Here is a 17,193-nt window from a genome sequence, read left to right as displayed (position 1 = left end):
ATGGTGATGTGTAATTCTGTTGTGCTAGCTAGGTCTAACCTCTGCTTATTACCACCAGGCACACGTAGGTAGGTTGTCCACTTGTCCTGTCAAATGACCAAATCTTAGAGAGAAGAAAGGAAGACGACGCGCAGTGCTCATCTGATCCATCACGAAGAAACATGGCGAGCTCAGTGCTACCGCGCGCTACATCACCAGGTTGGGGCGTTGGGAACAACGTACTCTGACCATGTTGAAATACACGAGAGCTGGAGGTGGCAGTTTGTCGTGTGTGCATCATCCGGATCTGCAGCTGTGTGCACACCGTCCAAGTTAAGAAGCATATATAGCTATGGAAGCTTGTCAACAAAGTTTGCTAAATTCATGTGTGCGCTTCTCATATGGACCGTTCCCAGAAACTTTGCAGTGTCAATGTGTTAGTGGTGCTGTGCTAGACCAATCTTAATGTTTTCCTTTTTTTGATACCCCTCAATCGCATCTCTCTACTACAGAAAATCGGAAGAGATAGTGTACAGTTACAGGGAAGGGGCAAGAAGAACAGAGACCAGGCCACCAATCCATGAGCCACTACAGTAGCAATGAGTAGAGGAGCCATAGGTTCACGACGGGTACGTTTGCAGCAGCCAATAATTAAGGTAGGCGAAGATGCATGACATCAAGGTCATACGCGCTGATGGAATCACATGGCGAGGAAGGAGTAAGGACAGCAGCCCATATACGAAAAAATCGAATCCAAATCAAACTTTTTTTAGCCTAATCTGAATCACAAACTGGATTAGTTCCCCGGCTTCAAAAACAAAAGCAGCAGCCCAGTAGAGAGAGTTACCTGCCGCCAAGTCCCGTCCCGTGCGCCGGAGCCCGCGCAAGATGGCGCGCACGGCAGACGGCGGCGCCTGGAGGCTGGAAGGTGCGGAGCGCGCGGAGGAACGAAAAGGACAGGCGCGGGGAGGAGGCGGCGACAACGAGCGCGCTGGAGGAGGAGGAGGTGGAGGTTAACGGCAAGTTCACGAAATGGTAGAAATCAACAAGATAGCAATCTTTCAATGCTATTTTTCTAAAGTTGAATCTTTTGATGGTATTTTTCTAAAACCTGGATCTTTTAATGGTATGAATCTAATTTTCCCCTTAATTTTTGCCGTGGAGCCAAGCATTGCAATCTCTCTCTCTCTCTCAGTAGTAAGTTAAGTCCTATTGAGCAAGACGACCAGCTAGAGCCGTAGTATGTTGCCCAGCAGGAAGAAGGCTTCAGGTCAAAAGTCAAAACCAGCTACAACAATAGCTCGATCTAACAAGAGCTGTAGTGCACAGGTCAAGAAGGATGGCTTTTGATCATGTCGTCATCGGCTGCCGAAACCAACCAGGAAAAGATTTTTGATGCCCTTGACGCAGGTTTTGTAGCAAGGAGCCTTAAAATGTTGGTCACGCAAAACTTGACTCAGGCTGAGAGAACTGGCGAACTGCGCAAGGGCGCCGGAGGTATCTGACGTATAGCATCAGGGTCGGCACTTTCCAGCTTCTGCTTGAGAGCCACTATGTGATCAACACTGTGTTGTAATTCTAGGCCCTGGACAAAACCAAGACCATTGAATTGCTGGTAAACTCCACCGTTCAATTCCCCTGGAAACATATTGTTGATCCTGCAAAAGGTTGGCTCTAGTTTAGACCCATAAGCAAATGGTGCTTACAGTTGTTTGTAGCCTCGTTTCTTTGCTAAACATTAAAGTTTTAGCATACAATCTATTCCAGCAATGTCTCTGCCTCCGCCTCTAATGCAAATGAACTTCAACTTCCATTCACTTAGCCAATACATAAGAGATATTACCTTTCTCATCCAAGTTGTCCTGATGCCTTCCTTTCCAAATAAAGCATATATTTGAGAATAAATAAATACAAATATGAACTAGTAAGTTTGGGATGTGTAGCACATAGCCAACTACTCAAGATGGTATGTGAAGAAAGAGGGAGATGCGTGAGTATATATTTGAACTTGTATGGTCAGTTGATATATAAGGGGTACATGGTACAGATATCAGAGACTTTATATTTTCAAAAGACAGAAGACTTTCTTCTAAAAAAAGATCAGAGACTTGATAGGTAGTAAATGCCAGCTGAATGATTCTACTAGTGGGGGTGGTTTTGGAACAAAGTTATGGTTACGACTTGTTACTTGAGCAGGGCAGGATGTATACACGATACAGAGCCAATTTGATATGCATCTTGGAATGCGAAAAAAAAAATCACATGTTTAGTCAAATTTTGATTGCAACTCTTTGTTGTGTACCTTTCTTGGTGCCTTGAACTGAACCAAAAAAAAATATAAATATATGCTATGTATCATGCCGCACTAGAGAATCCAAAAAGCGTTATCCTCACCCAAGGAAAGAACAAATGCAAGTTATATTCACATATCATGATATGCAACTAAGCAACTTATACATGCATGATTTCTCAAGTCTTTGCCTATTTTAAACAGGTGGGAAAAACTTAAATCTGAAAACCAAACTAGCACCACATGCATATGTAAATTCATTCTCCAGTTCCTTTCCACACGGTGAGGTTTAATTAGTTGACAAGAATGGAGAAGCTGTCCATCTGCCACGAAATAGGAAACCTCAATAAGAATGGACGCTATTGTATCCACATCTATGGAATGGTCAGATCTGCATGCATGCAGACTGAAGCAGCTCTGGTCATGTGCACCATCCGTACTGGATAAAGACAACATGTTGCCTCACCCAAAAGTTTCGACCGGGGAATGGTGGTTGAACTCCTGTTTCTGAGAGACATGGAAGCATGTAGATGTCCTTGCAACAAATTGGTGTTAGATCTTTCGGGGGCCAGTTTGCCGTTACAAACAACAGGATATGACATCATCAGAACAACTCTGACTGCATTGAGTGAATATACTACATACGTTTTTCAGATGAATTCGCCTGATGCCCCCCGTTCCAAAAACCATATCTGCAAAATACTATGCTATTCGAGCTCTTTTGGTTCAGTATCGTCCCTTTCAGCCATTATTTCATCGACGTGCAAAGTTTGCCTAGAAGTAAGTTTACTCTACAACACAAAACTGGAAGAGAGATATTTGGAGGCAATTGTTGAAGTGCAGATCCACGAAGAAGGAAGCAGGGAAGAGGAGTGTAGATATATATACAAGGAGAAGCAGGTCCAGTGCAGTTGCAGCATGCGAGGACGCCGAAATGAATACTGAGTTGAGGAGCAAGTGCAAAACGTCACATGTGAGCAGTCAATTAAGCCCAATATATAGAGCCCTGAAACCTTGATTACTACCCCAAATCAGTGTTTTGTACTATTCTTAAGTTCAGTAGTGTCTTGTACTACTCTTATATATTTGGGCTCCAAACTAATATTACTACTCTTATATATATATATATATATATATATATATATATATATATATATATATATATATATGGTATTATATAGTGTTTGTTTTGTACAATTCTTAAGTTCAACCCTCCAGAAAAAATCAGAGAAGAAAGCGTTTTTTTAAGAAGAAAGCGTTGTCTCACTTTGCTACCCCAAACATTACACATTACAATATAATACCAGATAATTGATCATTATTTGAAGGCCGTTTACATGGTTTTGACACAACTTAAAAAAGGCAGTAGTGAGTGCATGCTCATCACTTGAGGTGACACCCGAATTAGGACAATGCGTGGGTTAATTAGGGCCCATTCACCGGCGTTTTATGGGTGCAGTCCGTCACGAGGTACCCCGCCGCGGCAGGACCGTCTGCCTCTTCTTCGAAGTGGCCGTCAAGAGGGACGAGCGCCGGGACTTGCAACGATGTCGACGAGGGGGGCTTTGCCACCGACGAGGCCACGAGCTCCACGCTCTCCAAAGGGCGGGCGCCGTGCACCGCAGGCAACATGATCGCCTCGGCCACGAGGAAGACGGTCACGAGGACGGCGAGGTTGGCCATCTTTGTCGAGTCCTTCTTGGTCGTCCTTTGTTATTAGGGAGAGCTTGACTTCAAGCGCGCGGGTGTGGGCTTGAAATGGCTTCCGGCTTGCTTCCTTGTGTCGGAGCTGGAGCCACACACAGGTGATTTTATATAGAGATGATGAACTACCCATGTGGCTGTTAACTTGATTTCAGTAACCGTAGTGGAGTGCCAATAACATGAGAGCTATGCTACGTTCAGTACACTTTGTGATTAATAAACTTACTAGTACGTTTGTTTGGTAAATTAGCGTAGGAATTGATGGAGTTCACTTATTAATGTTCAGTATTTATGTTCTTAATTATGCAAGGAAAACAATTTAATAAAGCTTCCTTCATTAAAAAAAACTCCCTCAAATCATGCATTTGGCGTTTGGGCTTCTTGTCATAAGTCTATATTGTTCCAAAGTTTGGTTCAATACTACACTAGTTGTTGTGTACCTAAAAATGGTAAGAGCGTCTCCAACGGGATGACGTTGAGCTAGTTGATATTCTATTCACCGAACAGTTGAAAAGATGCTACGCTAGCGTGGCTGAGGTCTTGTTTAGTTCCCAATTTGGGAGTGCTAAAATTGGCATTTTGCCATAAATGCGACACTGTAGCGTTTTGTTTGTATTTGTGAATTATTATCTAAATATTAAACTAATTAGGCTCAAAAGATTCGTCTCGCAAAGTACAACAAAACTGTGCAATTAGTTTTTGATTTCGTCTACATTTAGTACTCCATGCATGTACCGCAAGTTTGATGTGATGGGAAATCTTCTTTTTGCATAGTGCCAAAGTTGGGAGTTGGGAGTGAAGTAAACAGGGCTGAAGCGATTGTCTCCCACATCTCTCGATATTACTCCCTCTCACAGCACGGGTGCCGAGGCTGCCTGTTGCGTCTATTCTTCATCTCCTCTTTTGGACTTAGAGCTGGTAGCTATCTTATTGTTTTGGAGACATTTTAAGGGTAGATTTGTCTCAAGATACCATGCCGGAACTTTATATTATTATGATGTCCAAAAATTTATTTATTTGTGACTGAAGGCTGCTCCGTTAGGTAACATGTTAGTGGGCAGTTTTTGTGGGAGTATTAAAACAAAACATAGTTTTTTATATCAGAAATAATTAAGTTAATGAAGTTTTTCCTTTCCTCTGATATAAAATGTTTAAATTTTTTTCTATAGTATGTAGACTTGTATACAGTACAGCGCGTGTGAACTTTGCGTAAAAAGCGCTGCACTTCGTCTCCAACAAAGACATCACATGCATCACCAAAGCCTTACTTGTTAATCTGTACCTAGTAGTAGAAAACAAAATGGAACATTGTTTGCCATTTGTGTGTTGACGTAGCTGGACGGTGAACAGAAGCTTTGCAAAGATACGCATGCATGTTTTCCATCATACATGACACACGCGGACCAACAAAAAGTTTTCCATTCACATAGTTACCCAGTGCAACGAGATTTTCTTGACTCGTGAACTGAGCAGGTAACACCGTAACAGTGCCTTAATATTACATGATGAGCTCCTAGTCCTAATAACGACTATATTTCAGCACTTTCCTCAGTTCACCATCGAAGCAAGGCTACACTTCAACATTTTTCAGTTGTCACCATGTTTTTAAGTTCCTCAGTTAACACTACTAGAAAATATGACCTCTCGTCCCTAGCATTTGTACCGATCACATTTGGACCCGGTACTACGGTCACATTTGGACCCGGTACTAATGTTAGCTTTAGTACCGAATCCAAATTTGAAAGCCCCCGGAGGCTCTCTAGTACCGGTACTAGAGCCCCATCCCCACACCCTCCCTCCTCTCTCTCACCCGCGCACACTTATCTCCTTATCCTCTCCTTTATCCGTGCACGCTTCTTATCCTCCTTTCATCTCCCCTCCTCATACTCCATCTCTCTCACTTCACATCTCTTCCTCCCCTCCTCTAGATCTGCCTCCTCTCCCCTCTCCCCTCTGCTTGCCCCTCACTGGCGGCAGGCGACGGCGACAGCCGGGGAGGGGCAATAGCGGCAGCGACGGTCGGGGAGGGGCTAGGCGGTGGTGACGGCGGAGGGAGCGGCGCGGCGGGGTGGAGGCGGGGGGGGGGCGGGGAGGGGCGGAGGTGGATCCGGTGGAGGAGAAGGCAGGGGTGGAGGGGACGGAGGAGGCGGGGGTGGAGGGGGCCGGCAGGGGGGGGGGCGGAAGAGGAGGGGTGGCGGGGGTGGAGGAGGAGGAGGCGGCGGGGGGGGGGGGTGGGGGGGTGGGAGGGGCCTGGCGGGGAGGGGCAGAAGAGGAGGGGCGGTGGGGGTGGAGGGGCCCGACGTGGAGGGGCAGCAGGAGTGGAGAGGGCCGCCAGTGGGGAGGGGTGGCGGGGGTGGGGCGGGGCTTGCGGGGATTTTGCTTTTTGTTTTTTAATACCCTCTGGTACCGGTTATTCCAACCGGTACTAGAAGACTCCCCCCTAGTACCGGACTGAATGACCAGTACGGGTTGCACAACAGGTATTAGAGGGGGTTGTGAACCGGTACTATAGTCACTTTTTCTAGTAGTGTAACTTGCATTGAGGTGCACCCATGGTTCCTACATACGAGCAGATTGTCAAACAATGACCTGTTTAGCTGACTGTTTCGGCTATTTTGTGCTGTGCTATGGCTGAAAATTTGACAATGACCTGTTCAGCTGATGATTTCTGCGGCTGGAAAATACTGTTTCGGCTGTTTTGTGCTGTTCTATGGCTGAAAAGTGGGACTGATTCTGGCTTGTAAGCCAGAAGAATAGGCCCAATTTGTTTTAGGAACCCTGACAACCCCCGACTCCAAGGTATACCACGTGGAATTAGCACCTACACCTGAATACCAGATGAAAAACGAAACACGTCGATTTTCCAGCGCTCTCCTGATGCCTTCCACTCTCAAATTGATGTCCATCTTTGTTTCTCACGCACTGAAGGATGTTGTGCCTAGCTAGCTAAGCTAGTTATATACAAGGGGAATTTATCAGAAAGATCGAAAGAAGCAAGTGTTTTTTTTATGTTGTCACAAGCTAGCACAAAGGCTGTATATATAAAGGTCCAGACGGCAAAGATGTGTTCCGGACGGATAGGTGAACAATAATGGGTGAAGAAATGAATACCGAGTTAATAGAGCAGGCAGAGAGGAAAAAGAGACTACGAGTACAGAGAAAAATGATCTTATAGTTTAATTTGGTTTTTAAACGACTGGCAAGCTCAGCCCGGCATGTATTAACAACAGAGGAGTTCAAACAAAGATGCTAAAAGAGCAAAACAAACAAGAGCTTGATTGGAGGTCAATCAAGTGATATTTTTTTTAAAGAAACAATCACATGGTGGCACCTCTAAAAAACATGACCTCTCGTCCCGAATCTTAGTACTGGGTCCAAATTTGAAATCCCTCGGAGGCCCTTTAATACCGGGTGAAGCCCCCACCCGGTACTAAAGCCTTTAGTACCGGGTGGAGGCTTCACCCGGTATTTGGGAATCACACTCGGTACTAAATCCGCCACGTGCAAGGACTTGATTTTTTTACGCACGATTCACGCCCCTGCCCCGTCACCCCCCTATCTCCTCCTTCCGCCTGCTAATTTCTCTCCACTGCTATCTTTCTCTCCTCAATCTTCTTCTCCTTCCGCTAGCTCTCCTTCCACCGCTAGATCTCCTTCCACTGCCTCCCCTCCCCTCCCCCCTCCACGAGCCCCTCACTAGCGGTGAGGAGCAGCAGCAGGGCGAGGTGAGCGCGGCAGCGATGGCCGGCGGCGGGCGGAGCGGGCGCGGCTGGCGGGCAGAGCGGGAGTGGCGGGCGGAGTGGAGAAGGCTGGTGGAAGAGGCGGAGGAGGGGGCGGAGGAGGAGAGACGGCGGGGGTGGAGGGGACGAAGGAGGCGGAGATGGGGTGGAGGCGGAGCGAGCGGGGCGACGGGCGGAGGGAGGCTGGGGGCGGAAGAGTGAGCGGGGCTGGTGGGTGATTTTCCTTTTCTTTTTAATTTTTTAACACCCTCTAGTATCGGTTATCTCAACCGGTACTAGAGGATCCCCAACCGGTACTAGAGGACCCTCTCTAATACCGGATTGCTAGTACCGGTTGCAGAGGCAATTTCTCTAGTAGTGTGGTATTTACGGCAAATATATTCTATGACCGGCCATAGAGTGTACTCTCCCTATTGTGTGTGTGTATATATATGTATGTGTGTATGTATGTATGTATATAGCAGTATTCTGTAAAAAAGAGATATTTAGTAGTATTCTAGTATCTCGTCCCATTTCATTTGGGTATAGAACGGTATGTATCATCACGTGCTCGATGCTATTATTTGAAAGCTTTTTACATGGTTGATACAACTTAGACCTTGTTCGTTTCATCCGTATTGGATCCCGGCCAGAATTACTTCCAGATCCAGTTTGAGTGATTCCACCCGTATCACCAATCCATTTCGTTCGGCAATTTTCAACGCACCGTGCTGCCACCGGAGCCACTCGCCTACCAACCAAGATCCTATCCAAAACCAGAGGCAAGCCAAGCTAAAGAAGCTTCGACGACTGCAGCCCGCCGCTCGTGCCATGAAGTGCTGGTGCGTGCACGCAGCCAGGGGAGGAGCCATGGCGACGCCGCTCTCCAGCCCCTTCTCCTCACCACCATCCTCCGCTCCCCGCTCCGGCATAGCGCGCTGCTACTGCCGTTCCCTTCCCGCGTGGCCTCCTCCGGCGAGGACACCGCGGAAGCAGCGGCCGACCAGGAGGGCCCGGCCACCACCAAGACGGCCACCGTGGACGACGACTTCGAGGAGCGCGTCCTGCGGATCAAGTCCCGCGTCGGGCCCAAGAAGCACGGCGCGCGCAAGAAGAAGGCCGGGGCGTCCGCGTTCGCGAACGCCGTGACACTGCCGCCTATGCCGCTGTGGGAGCCCCGATCGGCGCTCGGCGCGCCCGTGGAGTTCGGCTTCACCGCCTACAGCGAGCGGCCGTGGCGGCCGCGAAGGCGTCGGCGAGCGTGGCCTCGTCGGACTCATCGTCAGGCACCGCGCGGAGGACGCCAGGCACGACACCTCCCGCGCCGACCGCCCCTGCGCTCGCAGCGCCGCCGCGAGTCGGGCCCCGTCGCGCCTGCGTAGTGCGGTGTGCGTCGTTGGCCGAGGATTCTTTCCGGAGGGTTGGAGGTGGGGATTGCTTTCGAGCGAGTGAAACCGAGCCGGTCTAAGTTTGGATCCGAGCCAGGCCAACCGAACTGCAATTTTCATTGAGGCCTGACTCCATTTCAGGCCGTTCCAATCCGTCTGGATTGGGCTGCGTTCCGGCCATTCCGGCCGAAACGAACGAGACCTTAAGAATAATGCGTAATGCAAGACGTACACGACCTACTACCGTACTACGTGTGGTGAAAACCACATCTACGCATCTAGCTGTGTCGCCTAGGCCCAAACGCTCGCTGGGGATTTAGCGGCGCATCGGTCGCAACGTCTCTTCCTTGGGGCCGGGCCAGACTCTGGAGCAATGCTTGCCAGACATTTCGCTAGTAAAATGCTGAGCCATCAATGAGACTTGCTCGCAGAATTGTATTGGGCCCGATTCATGGGCCTCAATCCAGGTCGCCGATTTGTTTCAGCCCATTACCCAATTTCAGTCGTACCCACAGGCGCAGCACGCTGGATTCCCTTTTTCCGTTCTCACGGCGGCCACCGTTCCCTTTCCCTCCCGCCGCTCCGCGAAAATGGCGCCTCCCCTCGAAGACCTCGCCCGGGTGCTGGCCGAGCTCGCGGCGCGCCTCTCCCGGCCTCCCGCCGGCGGGGTTGCCGCCTCCGCCGGGGACGCCCTCTCGTCCTCCATCTCATCCCTCGCCTCCGTCCTCAACCCCAACGGCGACAGGGGCGGCGCCTCATCTGGAACCCGGGTTCTGGACGCCGCGCTCTCGCTCATGTGCTTCGACCCGCTAGAGGCAAGGGGACCTCCTCCTCGTGTTCCCAACTCGATTGCCACCCCTATTCATTTTAGCTTAAACTCGTACTGAATACTGATGGAAGCGGGTGTGTGTGGATGCAGGTGAATAGGGCTCGCGTCGACTGCCTGGTCCGCACCCTCCTCTCCGCGCTCTCCGCGTCAGTCTCGTGCCGCGTGGTCCGGCCCGATGGGGGCGCTGGTGAGGAGATGCTCTGTGTCGGGAGCTCCGTCTCGCCAGGGGATTGCCGCGAGCTGCTCCAGTCGTGTGCAGCCCTTGTGCAGAAATTGGGGGATTGCGATGGTGAGATTTTTTGCCGGGTTCTATTCCGATGCGTTGCAATTAGGCTTGTTTGGGGGTTACTGGAAATGCCCATCAATGCTGTGGTCACCGAACGATTAAAAGATGATGTGACATTCTTAATGTCTATTATGAGTAGTTTTGCAGTTCAGATCAGCTTTGTCTTAATGCTATGTTCTGACCAGTAGGTTTATTATCTGTTTTGTCTTAATGCTGTCACTTATGTTTCTCCAATGCAGCTGGAAGGCATTCTTATGATCTGTTGTATGCTGCTGCGAAAACAGCGGTGTTATCCCCTCACTGCCAATGTCTTTTCTGGTTACCATATTATAAGGAAGTGGGAGAAAGCGTATATGATATGGGAGCCATTGCTGCAGAGTTAATAGACCATCCTTCCAATCATGTCCCTCCTAGTGATAACTCAATCCCACTGAGGTATGTAGTATACTTGCAGCTATTAATTGTGGATCATTGTGTGCTACTAATAAAGGGAAGGTTTAATTAAAAGTTGTGTTGGTGTTGCAGCTATTAAACACATGCTATTTCTTTGCTGCAAATGTGGTAGTAGGAACAAGGAAACAGTCCCTCTGATTCCAAATGTAATTCATTTAGGACATTGGCATGGTCTCCAATGTGAAACTATTGCTTTCTATGAAAATGTGTTATTTCAGATAAAATAGAATGCGAAGGGGGCTCTTAAAACTTGAAAGCTTGGAATGAAGTTTTGTGCTTACATGATAATAACTTCTGTTGGTTTTGTTCACCAGGATAGCTCTCTACCATTTTTTTAATCTGTAGTACACTGGCAGGCAATGCTATCTTAATTATGCTTATGTGCATCTTGTTCCTGCTGCGTGGACTTCAGAAAATCTGCTTTCTGTTTCTTTACATAATATACTGATTTGTCACATCTTCTGTTTGTGCTAGGTTGCTTTTATGGCATCTTGATCCATCAATCATTAAGCATGATCTGTCGGCGATGCTCCAGGAAATAATTAGAAGGCCCTTACTTTGCCTGAGAAAGGAATTACATAATCGGATGGAATGGCGTATCATCATAATTTGCCTGGTTTGCTCCCCAACAATGTTTATGGAAATGAGATCATTATTGCACTTCTGGTTTCTAGCAACGTAAGTTCACACCTCAAACATTTATATGAAATGTTCACACCTCAAACATTTATATGAAATGTTCTATATTCTTGTTTGCACCGAGTTTGATGTGTCTGCCAATTTGCTTGTACAAGTACTTTAATCTTACAAATAAAACTGCTGAGCAGCTGAGGACTGCTTACAAACTGTGGTTTGCCAAGATTGTGGCAGTCCACCAAACAGTTGTCTGAGAAACCCTTGCATGACTAAGCTTAGGCGTGGCAAAGCTTGGCAGAGAACCAAAACCAAGCAGGTCATGAGTTTAAGTTTATCTCAGTAGAGTGGTTTGAAACAGATGTCATGATGAACACTACCAAACTATCTCTGTGGAGCTTGATTCCATATTTGTCACTAACTTTCAATTCTAATGTTAACCTTACATGCTTGAAAGAAATAAAATGGACTGATTTTTTGAGAATACGCAGGACCTGCGTATCTTTGTATTAATAAGAAAATTGGGTTTAGTTTTACAACGCAGGCTGTAATTACGCACACAAGACACGATTACATGAGCAAATTATAAGGCCAAAGAAACTACCTAGGGTGTTTAGGGATCCAAGCTATGTATCTATCCTAACTGTTTGCACTAGCTGCTCCCGCTGTTGCTGAAATAAAATGGGCTGATATTTTAATCAATTTTTCTAGCCTTGCTTCCTCTAGGTCTAAATGATATTTTACCAACAACACTGATGTTACATTTACATAGTCTGTATATTTTCTGATTTAGATATACAATGTGGGCTCTTTGTTTAAGGACTGCTTCTTGTAAAATCTGTTTATTCACCCTTTTTTGTGCAGGGGTTTGGGTTCTGTTCTAGAACTTCACAGTGCATTAGTATCTTCAGCATTAGACATTCTTCTCAAGCCAATGTCATGGGGAATATCCATAGAATTGGGACAGAAGTTCCCCTTTCCACATGCTTATTTTCCAATCCAGCATAGTGACTTGCTTGCAATACTAACTGGACCCTTATCATGTAAAGCCTTTTTGGACCTAGTTTCTTGTATCGATTCCTTGGTTCATTTGGACAACACAAGAACCAGATGCTCTTCACCAAAAAACTCACAACTGCAACCATTGAAGGGATTGGTAAAATATAATTCTGCTTGGTATGTGTTTTTAAATACACAAGGAAACTAGATATTTAGGATTTTGTCTGACAAAAGTTAATTGCACCTGCTGTAACTGTACTTCTGCAGGTACATGATTATAAATTTCCCTGTTTGGTTCAATTTTGCAACTGCTTTACTTTTCCACCGAGCAGGCTCACAAGATTATTTATCAGAAACAATCTCCAAAGAGACATTTGCTGATTCAATAAGTGATGTCAATCTTGCTCAGAGGGCAGCCTTTTACCTTTCTTGGGTCTTATGCCCATCTAATGATGATCAGTGCCAGATGCTAGCTAATAATGTTTTGGAAATCTCACATTCTTGGGCTAGGAATAACAAAAAGCACCCAAGCTACCCTAGTAGTACTGTAAATCATAAGAGGAAGCTGCGATTACCCACTGCTGCGGACTCAGAGACCAATAGTGTAAGCTCCTTGATTAAAGAATTTGATGATTGCTGTTCCAAATTTTGTAGCACAACTGCTTCTCAAGTGCAAGCTGAAAAACTATCAGACTTCCTTCCCTCATGCCATAATCTATTGCATCTGTTGATTCCTTTAGGAGTCTTGCTTGTATCATCTAGTTGTGTTAATGAACAGAATTGCGACATGCTTCTGCGCTACGCAAGCACTGGGCAGGTTATCAAGTCAAATGAAGTGCAGATGAAAACAAATGATCATGTAAGCAATGATGGTTTCACGAGCAGCTGCAGTGGTACTGCTGATAGATGGGCTTTGGGTGGTGCATATCTCATCTTTGGCTGGCTTGATGTTGTTGAGGATATGTCCTCACTGATACTTGATCGTGAAGATACATGTCAGCATTTTCTCAGTCAACTCAGAACCAAGACAGGCCCCTATCTGCTAAAGTGTGTAAAGTTATTATTCGAGATGCTGGATGAGGCAGATCAAGATAGAGATTTCGTAATCGATCTTCATAATAGGTTGTTAAACTGGGATAAACATGGGCAGGGCTGTGAGATATTTGGGGATGTTATCCTCAAAATGAATAAAAAGTTTAAACTTCCTTAGTAGCAGTGACCATGGATTTATGCAGCTATTAATATTTGAATGTGTCTAAATTGGTTGTCAATCTCCATTCTGATGGTAATGGTAATATGGTTGAAGGAAGCACAAACTCTGAAGTCTGAACCTTGAGTTGCATCAGATCCATTATCCTTCCAGAACGGTAAGTTCTGTCCATTTAAAGAGTGCAATAAATCTTGATCAGTTCAAGATAATATAATTTGGTAGTATATGTCAGTTGTAGATAATTTAAAGTAATGTCTGGAACTGGAACACATACAAATATTGAAATATGGAACAGGCAAGTAAACGTGTAAAATCAACTTCACTTGCAAATGTAGCTTCTGTCTCCAATCTGGAGCTTTTGTCTGTAATTTACTATCATGAGCTTTTACACAGCACCTTGTCGACTATCTTGCTGATTACAATACCAAAGGATTGCTGTTACTTGGCCAACTTCTTTTGAGATGCTTACAACAAACGGTGCTTGGTGTTGCAATATGGAAGCTTTGAGCTGCTCGTGCAGGAATCAAACTATCAAACTGCTCCTGAGGAACAGGTTGTTTTACAGTGTTTTCTCTTTGAGCTATACCTTTTTTTTGTTACCTGCATACTTGCTCCAAAGTGATGTCTAACATCACACAGAGAGGACGGAAGCCAAAATATCTTGAAGGACTCTTATTGTATTGGATTCAAACATAACAGCTGAGACAAAGTTGAGTTGATGCAGCAGTCTTAATTGTGCCTTGCCAGACTGGATACATTGTTCTGGCAAGTTATGGGTTTCCTGTCTTCATTATATCTTCAATTTTTCTAGCCTGACGTTGCATATGGTAGTTTAGAGCTTATGTGAAAGAACTTGAATTTTGTACAGTTACAGCTAATGCCAAATTTACTATGGGCCCAATGCTTCTCTTCCTTTGACCTGATCCCAGTACTGTTAATAGTATCTCCACAGATGCTGCGCTGTTGTCTGACCATCTGAGTCATTGATTGTGGGTTGGCCATCGGCCTCAACTTGACAAGCAATTTAATAATTGCACCAGTTGCTCAGTGTCATGAATGCTAGCTATTGTTCGTAGTGGTTAAGGTATCACGTGCTAAACTGCTAGTGTTATGTATTTCAGGGTTGCAGGTTTTCATTTCTTCATGCTGCCCTTGGTGGTACGTCTTCGTATCCTAGCTGCTTTCCAGGAACAATGGAACCTGCTTGCCATGTGAAGTAATGTGAAGTATGGATGACACAATGTGTTCATGTGCAACATTCATGGTTCTGCTATGGGTTCCAGGAGAGTTGTCAATTCTGCAACAAGGATGGTCTGCAGCCTGCAGGTAAACATGATCTTTTCATTCGTGAGTTAATGCAAGCGAATACTTGTGTTTCCTTGGGTCATGAGCATTTATTCGACCACTGGATGTGATATATACCTGGACTCATGTAGCCTGCTGCAGTTAGTCAGTTTATGGCTAGCTGGAAATAGTTCGTCGTTGGCTGGTGGTACTGTTAGGGTCTTTTTATATGAACTCAGCATCAAAATGCAAGCACACGAAAATACAACTTTGTTAGTAAATATGATAAGTTATGGGATGAACATTCAGTCTATTGCTGTTTGTTTCTTGCGTACCTAAAATGTTATGAGCATTTAATGTATTAGGGCATGCTTGGTTGTAAGCCACAACGAGCCAATCCAAACTTGCGGCGCACCACACTGGCAGAAAAATCCCGCGCCACACTCTGCAGTGAGAAAAGTGCTGTCAAAGCAGATTTGTTGTGGCGTGCCAAAGCTTCATAACCAACCAAACGATTGCTTCAATTAACGTGGCGTCGCCACCAATGTGTTGTGGCTGGTTGATAGCATTGCTAGGAGGATAGAGAGCGTGGTACTCCCTCAGTGTAAAATTACAGTGTTTATTTTGTTTGGTCAGGACAACTTTGACTAACAATTGATGATAGTAGATTCGTATTAAAAATATTTATGAATATATTTCTTATCACATCAGTGAAATAATAATGGGGTAATTCATGGTCAAACGTTGCCCTAAGGAAACATAATAAGTCTTGTAGAAAAACGTAGGGAGTATATTCTCGGCGAAAGTGAACTTATTGCTATCATCAGTATGCCAGTATCAACTCCCATTTCATTTTCAGGACGAAGGGAGACTATTTCAGCACTCCCTCAGATCACCATCGAAGACTAAATTTGTCAGCATCTTAAGTTCGTCCCCTTGCACTCAGGTGCACCTATCGTTCATGAGTGCAGCTGAGTGCAGATTGTAGAGTTGGTGAGAACTAAGAGTCGACAGTTCGTTACAGGAACAGCGACAACTCGCGACTCCGGAGTATATGTCATCCACCACGTTAGCACATACACCTGATGGAAAAGGAAACCCGTCACCTTTCCAGCGCGTACTCTCCTGATCCCTTCCATTCTCAAATCGCTGTCCATCTTTGTTTCTTCACGCACTATGTTGTGCCTAGCTATAGCTATATATAAGGGGTTCAGAAAGTTCGAAAGAAGCAAGTGTCTTTTTTTTTATGTTGTCAAAGCACAAAGCTGTTTAATTAATGTTTATAAAGGTCCAGACGGCAAAGATGCCGTTCTGGATAGGTGAACAATAATGGGTGAAGAAATGAATTTCGAGTTAAGTGAGAGCAGGCAGAGTACGATTACAGAGAAAAATGAGCTTATTAGCCGGGCATGTATTAACAACATAATAGGGGAGTTCAAACAAAATGTTAAAAGAGGTAAACAAACAGGAGCATAATTAGGGGTCAATCAAGTGATATTTACGGGAGATGTATTCCAGTATCACGTACGTCCCATTCCATTTGGGTATGTAGAACGATATATATCATCACGTGCTCAATGGTATTTGAAAGGCTGTTTACATATTTGACACAATTTAGAAAGAAAATCCATGTTTGCAAGACGTATATGACGTGTGGTGAAAACCACCAAATTATTTCATATAGAGCGTGCTCGACATTATCCCAAGGTCATTTATTACAAGATTGGCACAACTCGATAAAAAACTGCACGTGATTCATGTCCGCCGAACTCGATCGGGGTGTGGTCGAAGTACATATGGCAAGATGTGGCGCCTACGGCCCAGACACCGGTGTCTTATCGTCCCAGTCCCAGGCATCGGGTCCCGCGGCGGCAGGGCCGTCCGCCGCCGCCGCCTCCTCCTCTGGGGGCACGTCGAAGTCGACGTCGACGTCGTCCACCGCGGGCGGAGAGGCCACGAACGACGCCGGTATGGTCACGCGTTCCGCGGTCGTCGTCTCCAGGGTGCGAGCGCCGTGCGCGGAAGAGACGATGGTCGTCGCCGCGGCCACGGCAACGAAGAGGACGATGGCGAGGGCTCCGGTGAGCTTGTTGGCCATTTCTTCTTGGTGATGGTTGTGCTCGCGAGTGGTGGTGGTTTGGAATGGTCACGCGTCTCCTCTGGTGTTGGAACAGGGGCCTTGGGGGGGTTTTATACGTGCAAAGTGCAGTTAATTTTATTTAAGTAACTACTATAGTGAAACTACTAATTGTTGTGTTTAACAACAGTAACATTAGTTATAGTTCAGTTATTCATTTCTATTAAATTATCCCAGGAGTTTATGAAGTTACTTCTATTAATGTGAGTATACTTGTGGCTTATCGATTTCTGTTCTCTTCTTCTGGCACCACCAAAAGGAAGGAGTAATAAAAAAGAAAAA

At 45.8% G+C, this 17,193-nt stretch overlaps 1 protein-coding gene and 1 pseudogene across 4 annotated transcripts; both read left to right on the top strand.

The window, feature by feature from the left end:
* Positions 1-8,409: 8,409 nt before the first annotated feature.
* LOC140221513 (uncharacterized) lies at positions 8,410-9,320 on the top strand (annotated as a pseudogene).
* A 209-nt stretch (positions 9,321-9,529) lies between these two features.
* Positions 9,530-16,051, top strand: LOC117835506 (uncharacterized). 4 transcript variants are annotated; one of them, XM_072291250.1, is made up of 10 exons: positions 9,530-9,895; positions 10,000-10,198; positions 10,435-10,630; positions 11,123-11,326; positions 12,146-12,457; positions 12,548-12,884; positions 13,059-13,647; positions 13,884-14,043; positions 14,612-14,816; positions 15,634-16,051. In XM_072291250.1, exons 1-7 carry the CDS (start codon positions 9,671-9,673, stop codon positions 13,488-13,490), a joined length of 1,905 nt encoding a protein of 634 aa, XP_072147351.1. In that variant the 5' UTR covers positions 9,530-9,670; the 3' UTR covers positions 13,491-13,647; positions 13,884-14,043; positions 14,612-14,816; positions 15,634-16,051. The 4 variants fall into 4 exon arrangements, with proteins under 4 accessions (XP_072147351.1, XP_034570739.1, XP_072147350.1 ...); XM_034714848.2 differs by having other exon boundaries at positions 12,548-13,647; XM_072291249.1 differs by lacking the exon at positions 15,634-16,051 and adding an exon at positions 15,140-15,479 and having other exon boundaries at positions 12,548-13,647.
* The last annotated feature ends 1,142 nt before the right edge of the window (positions 16,052-17,193 follow it).

Source organism: Setaria viridis, chromosome 9 (genome assembly GCF_005286985.2).
Source record: "Setaria viridis chromosome 9, Setaria_viridis_v4.0, whole genome shotgun sequence".
Classification (NCBI taxonomy): Eukaryota; Viridiplantae; Streptophyta; class Magnoliopsida; order Poales; family Poaceae; genus Setaria; species Setaria viridis.
Note: the sequence above shows the minus strand (reverse complement) of the source record. Positions and strands in the feature narration are given on the sequence as shown.

Coding starts and splice junctions, on each gene's coding strand:
- LOC117835506 (XM_034714850.2), top strand. CDS start 9,671: ATGGCGCCTCCCCTCGAAGACCTCGCCCGGGTGCTGGCCGAGCTCGCG. Junction 10,631..11,122: donor GATAACTCAATCCCACTGAG/GTATGTAGTATA, acceptor TGTTTGTGCTAG/GTTGCTTTTATGGCATCTTG. Junction 11,327..12,145: donor CACTTCTGGTTTCTAGCAAC/GTAAGTTCACAC, acceptor TTTTTTGTGCAG/GGGTTTGGGTTCTGTTCTAG.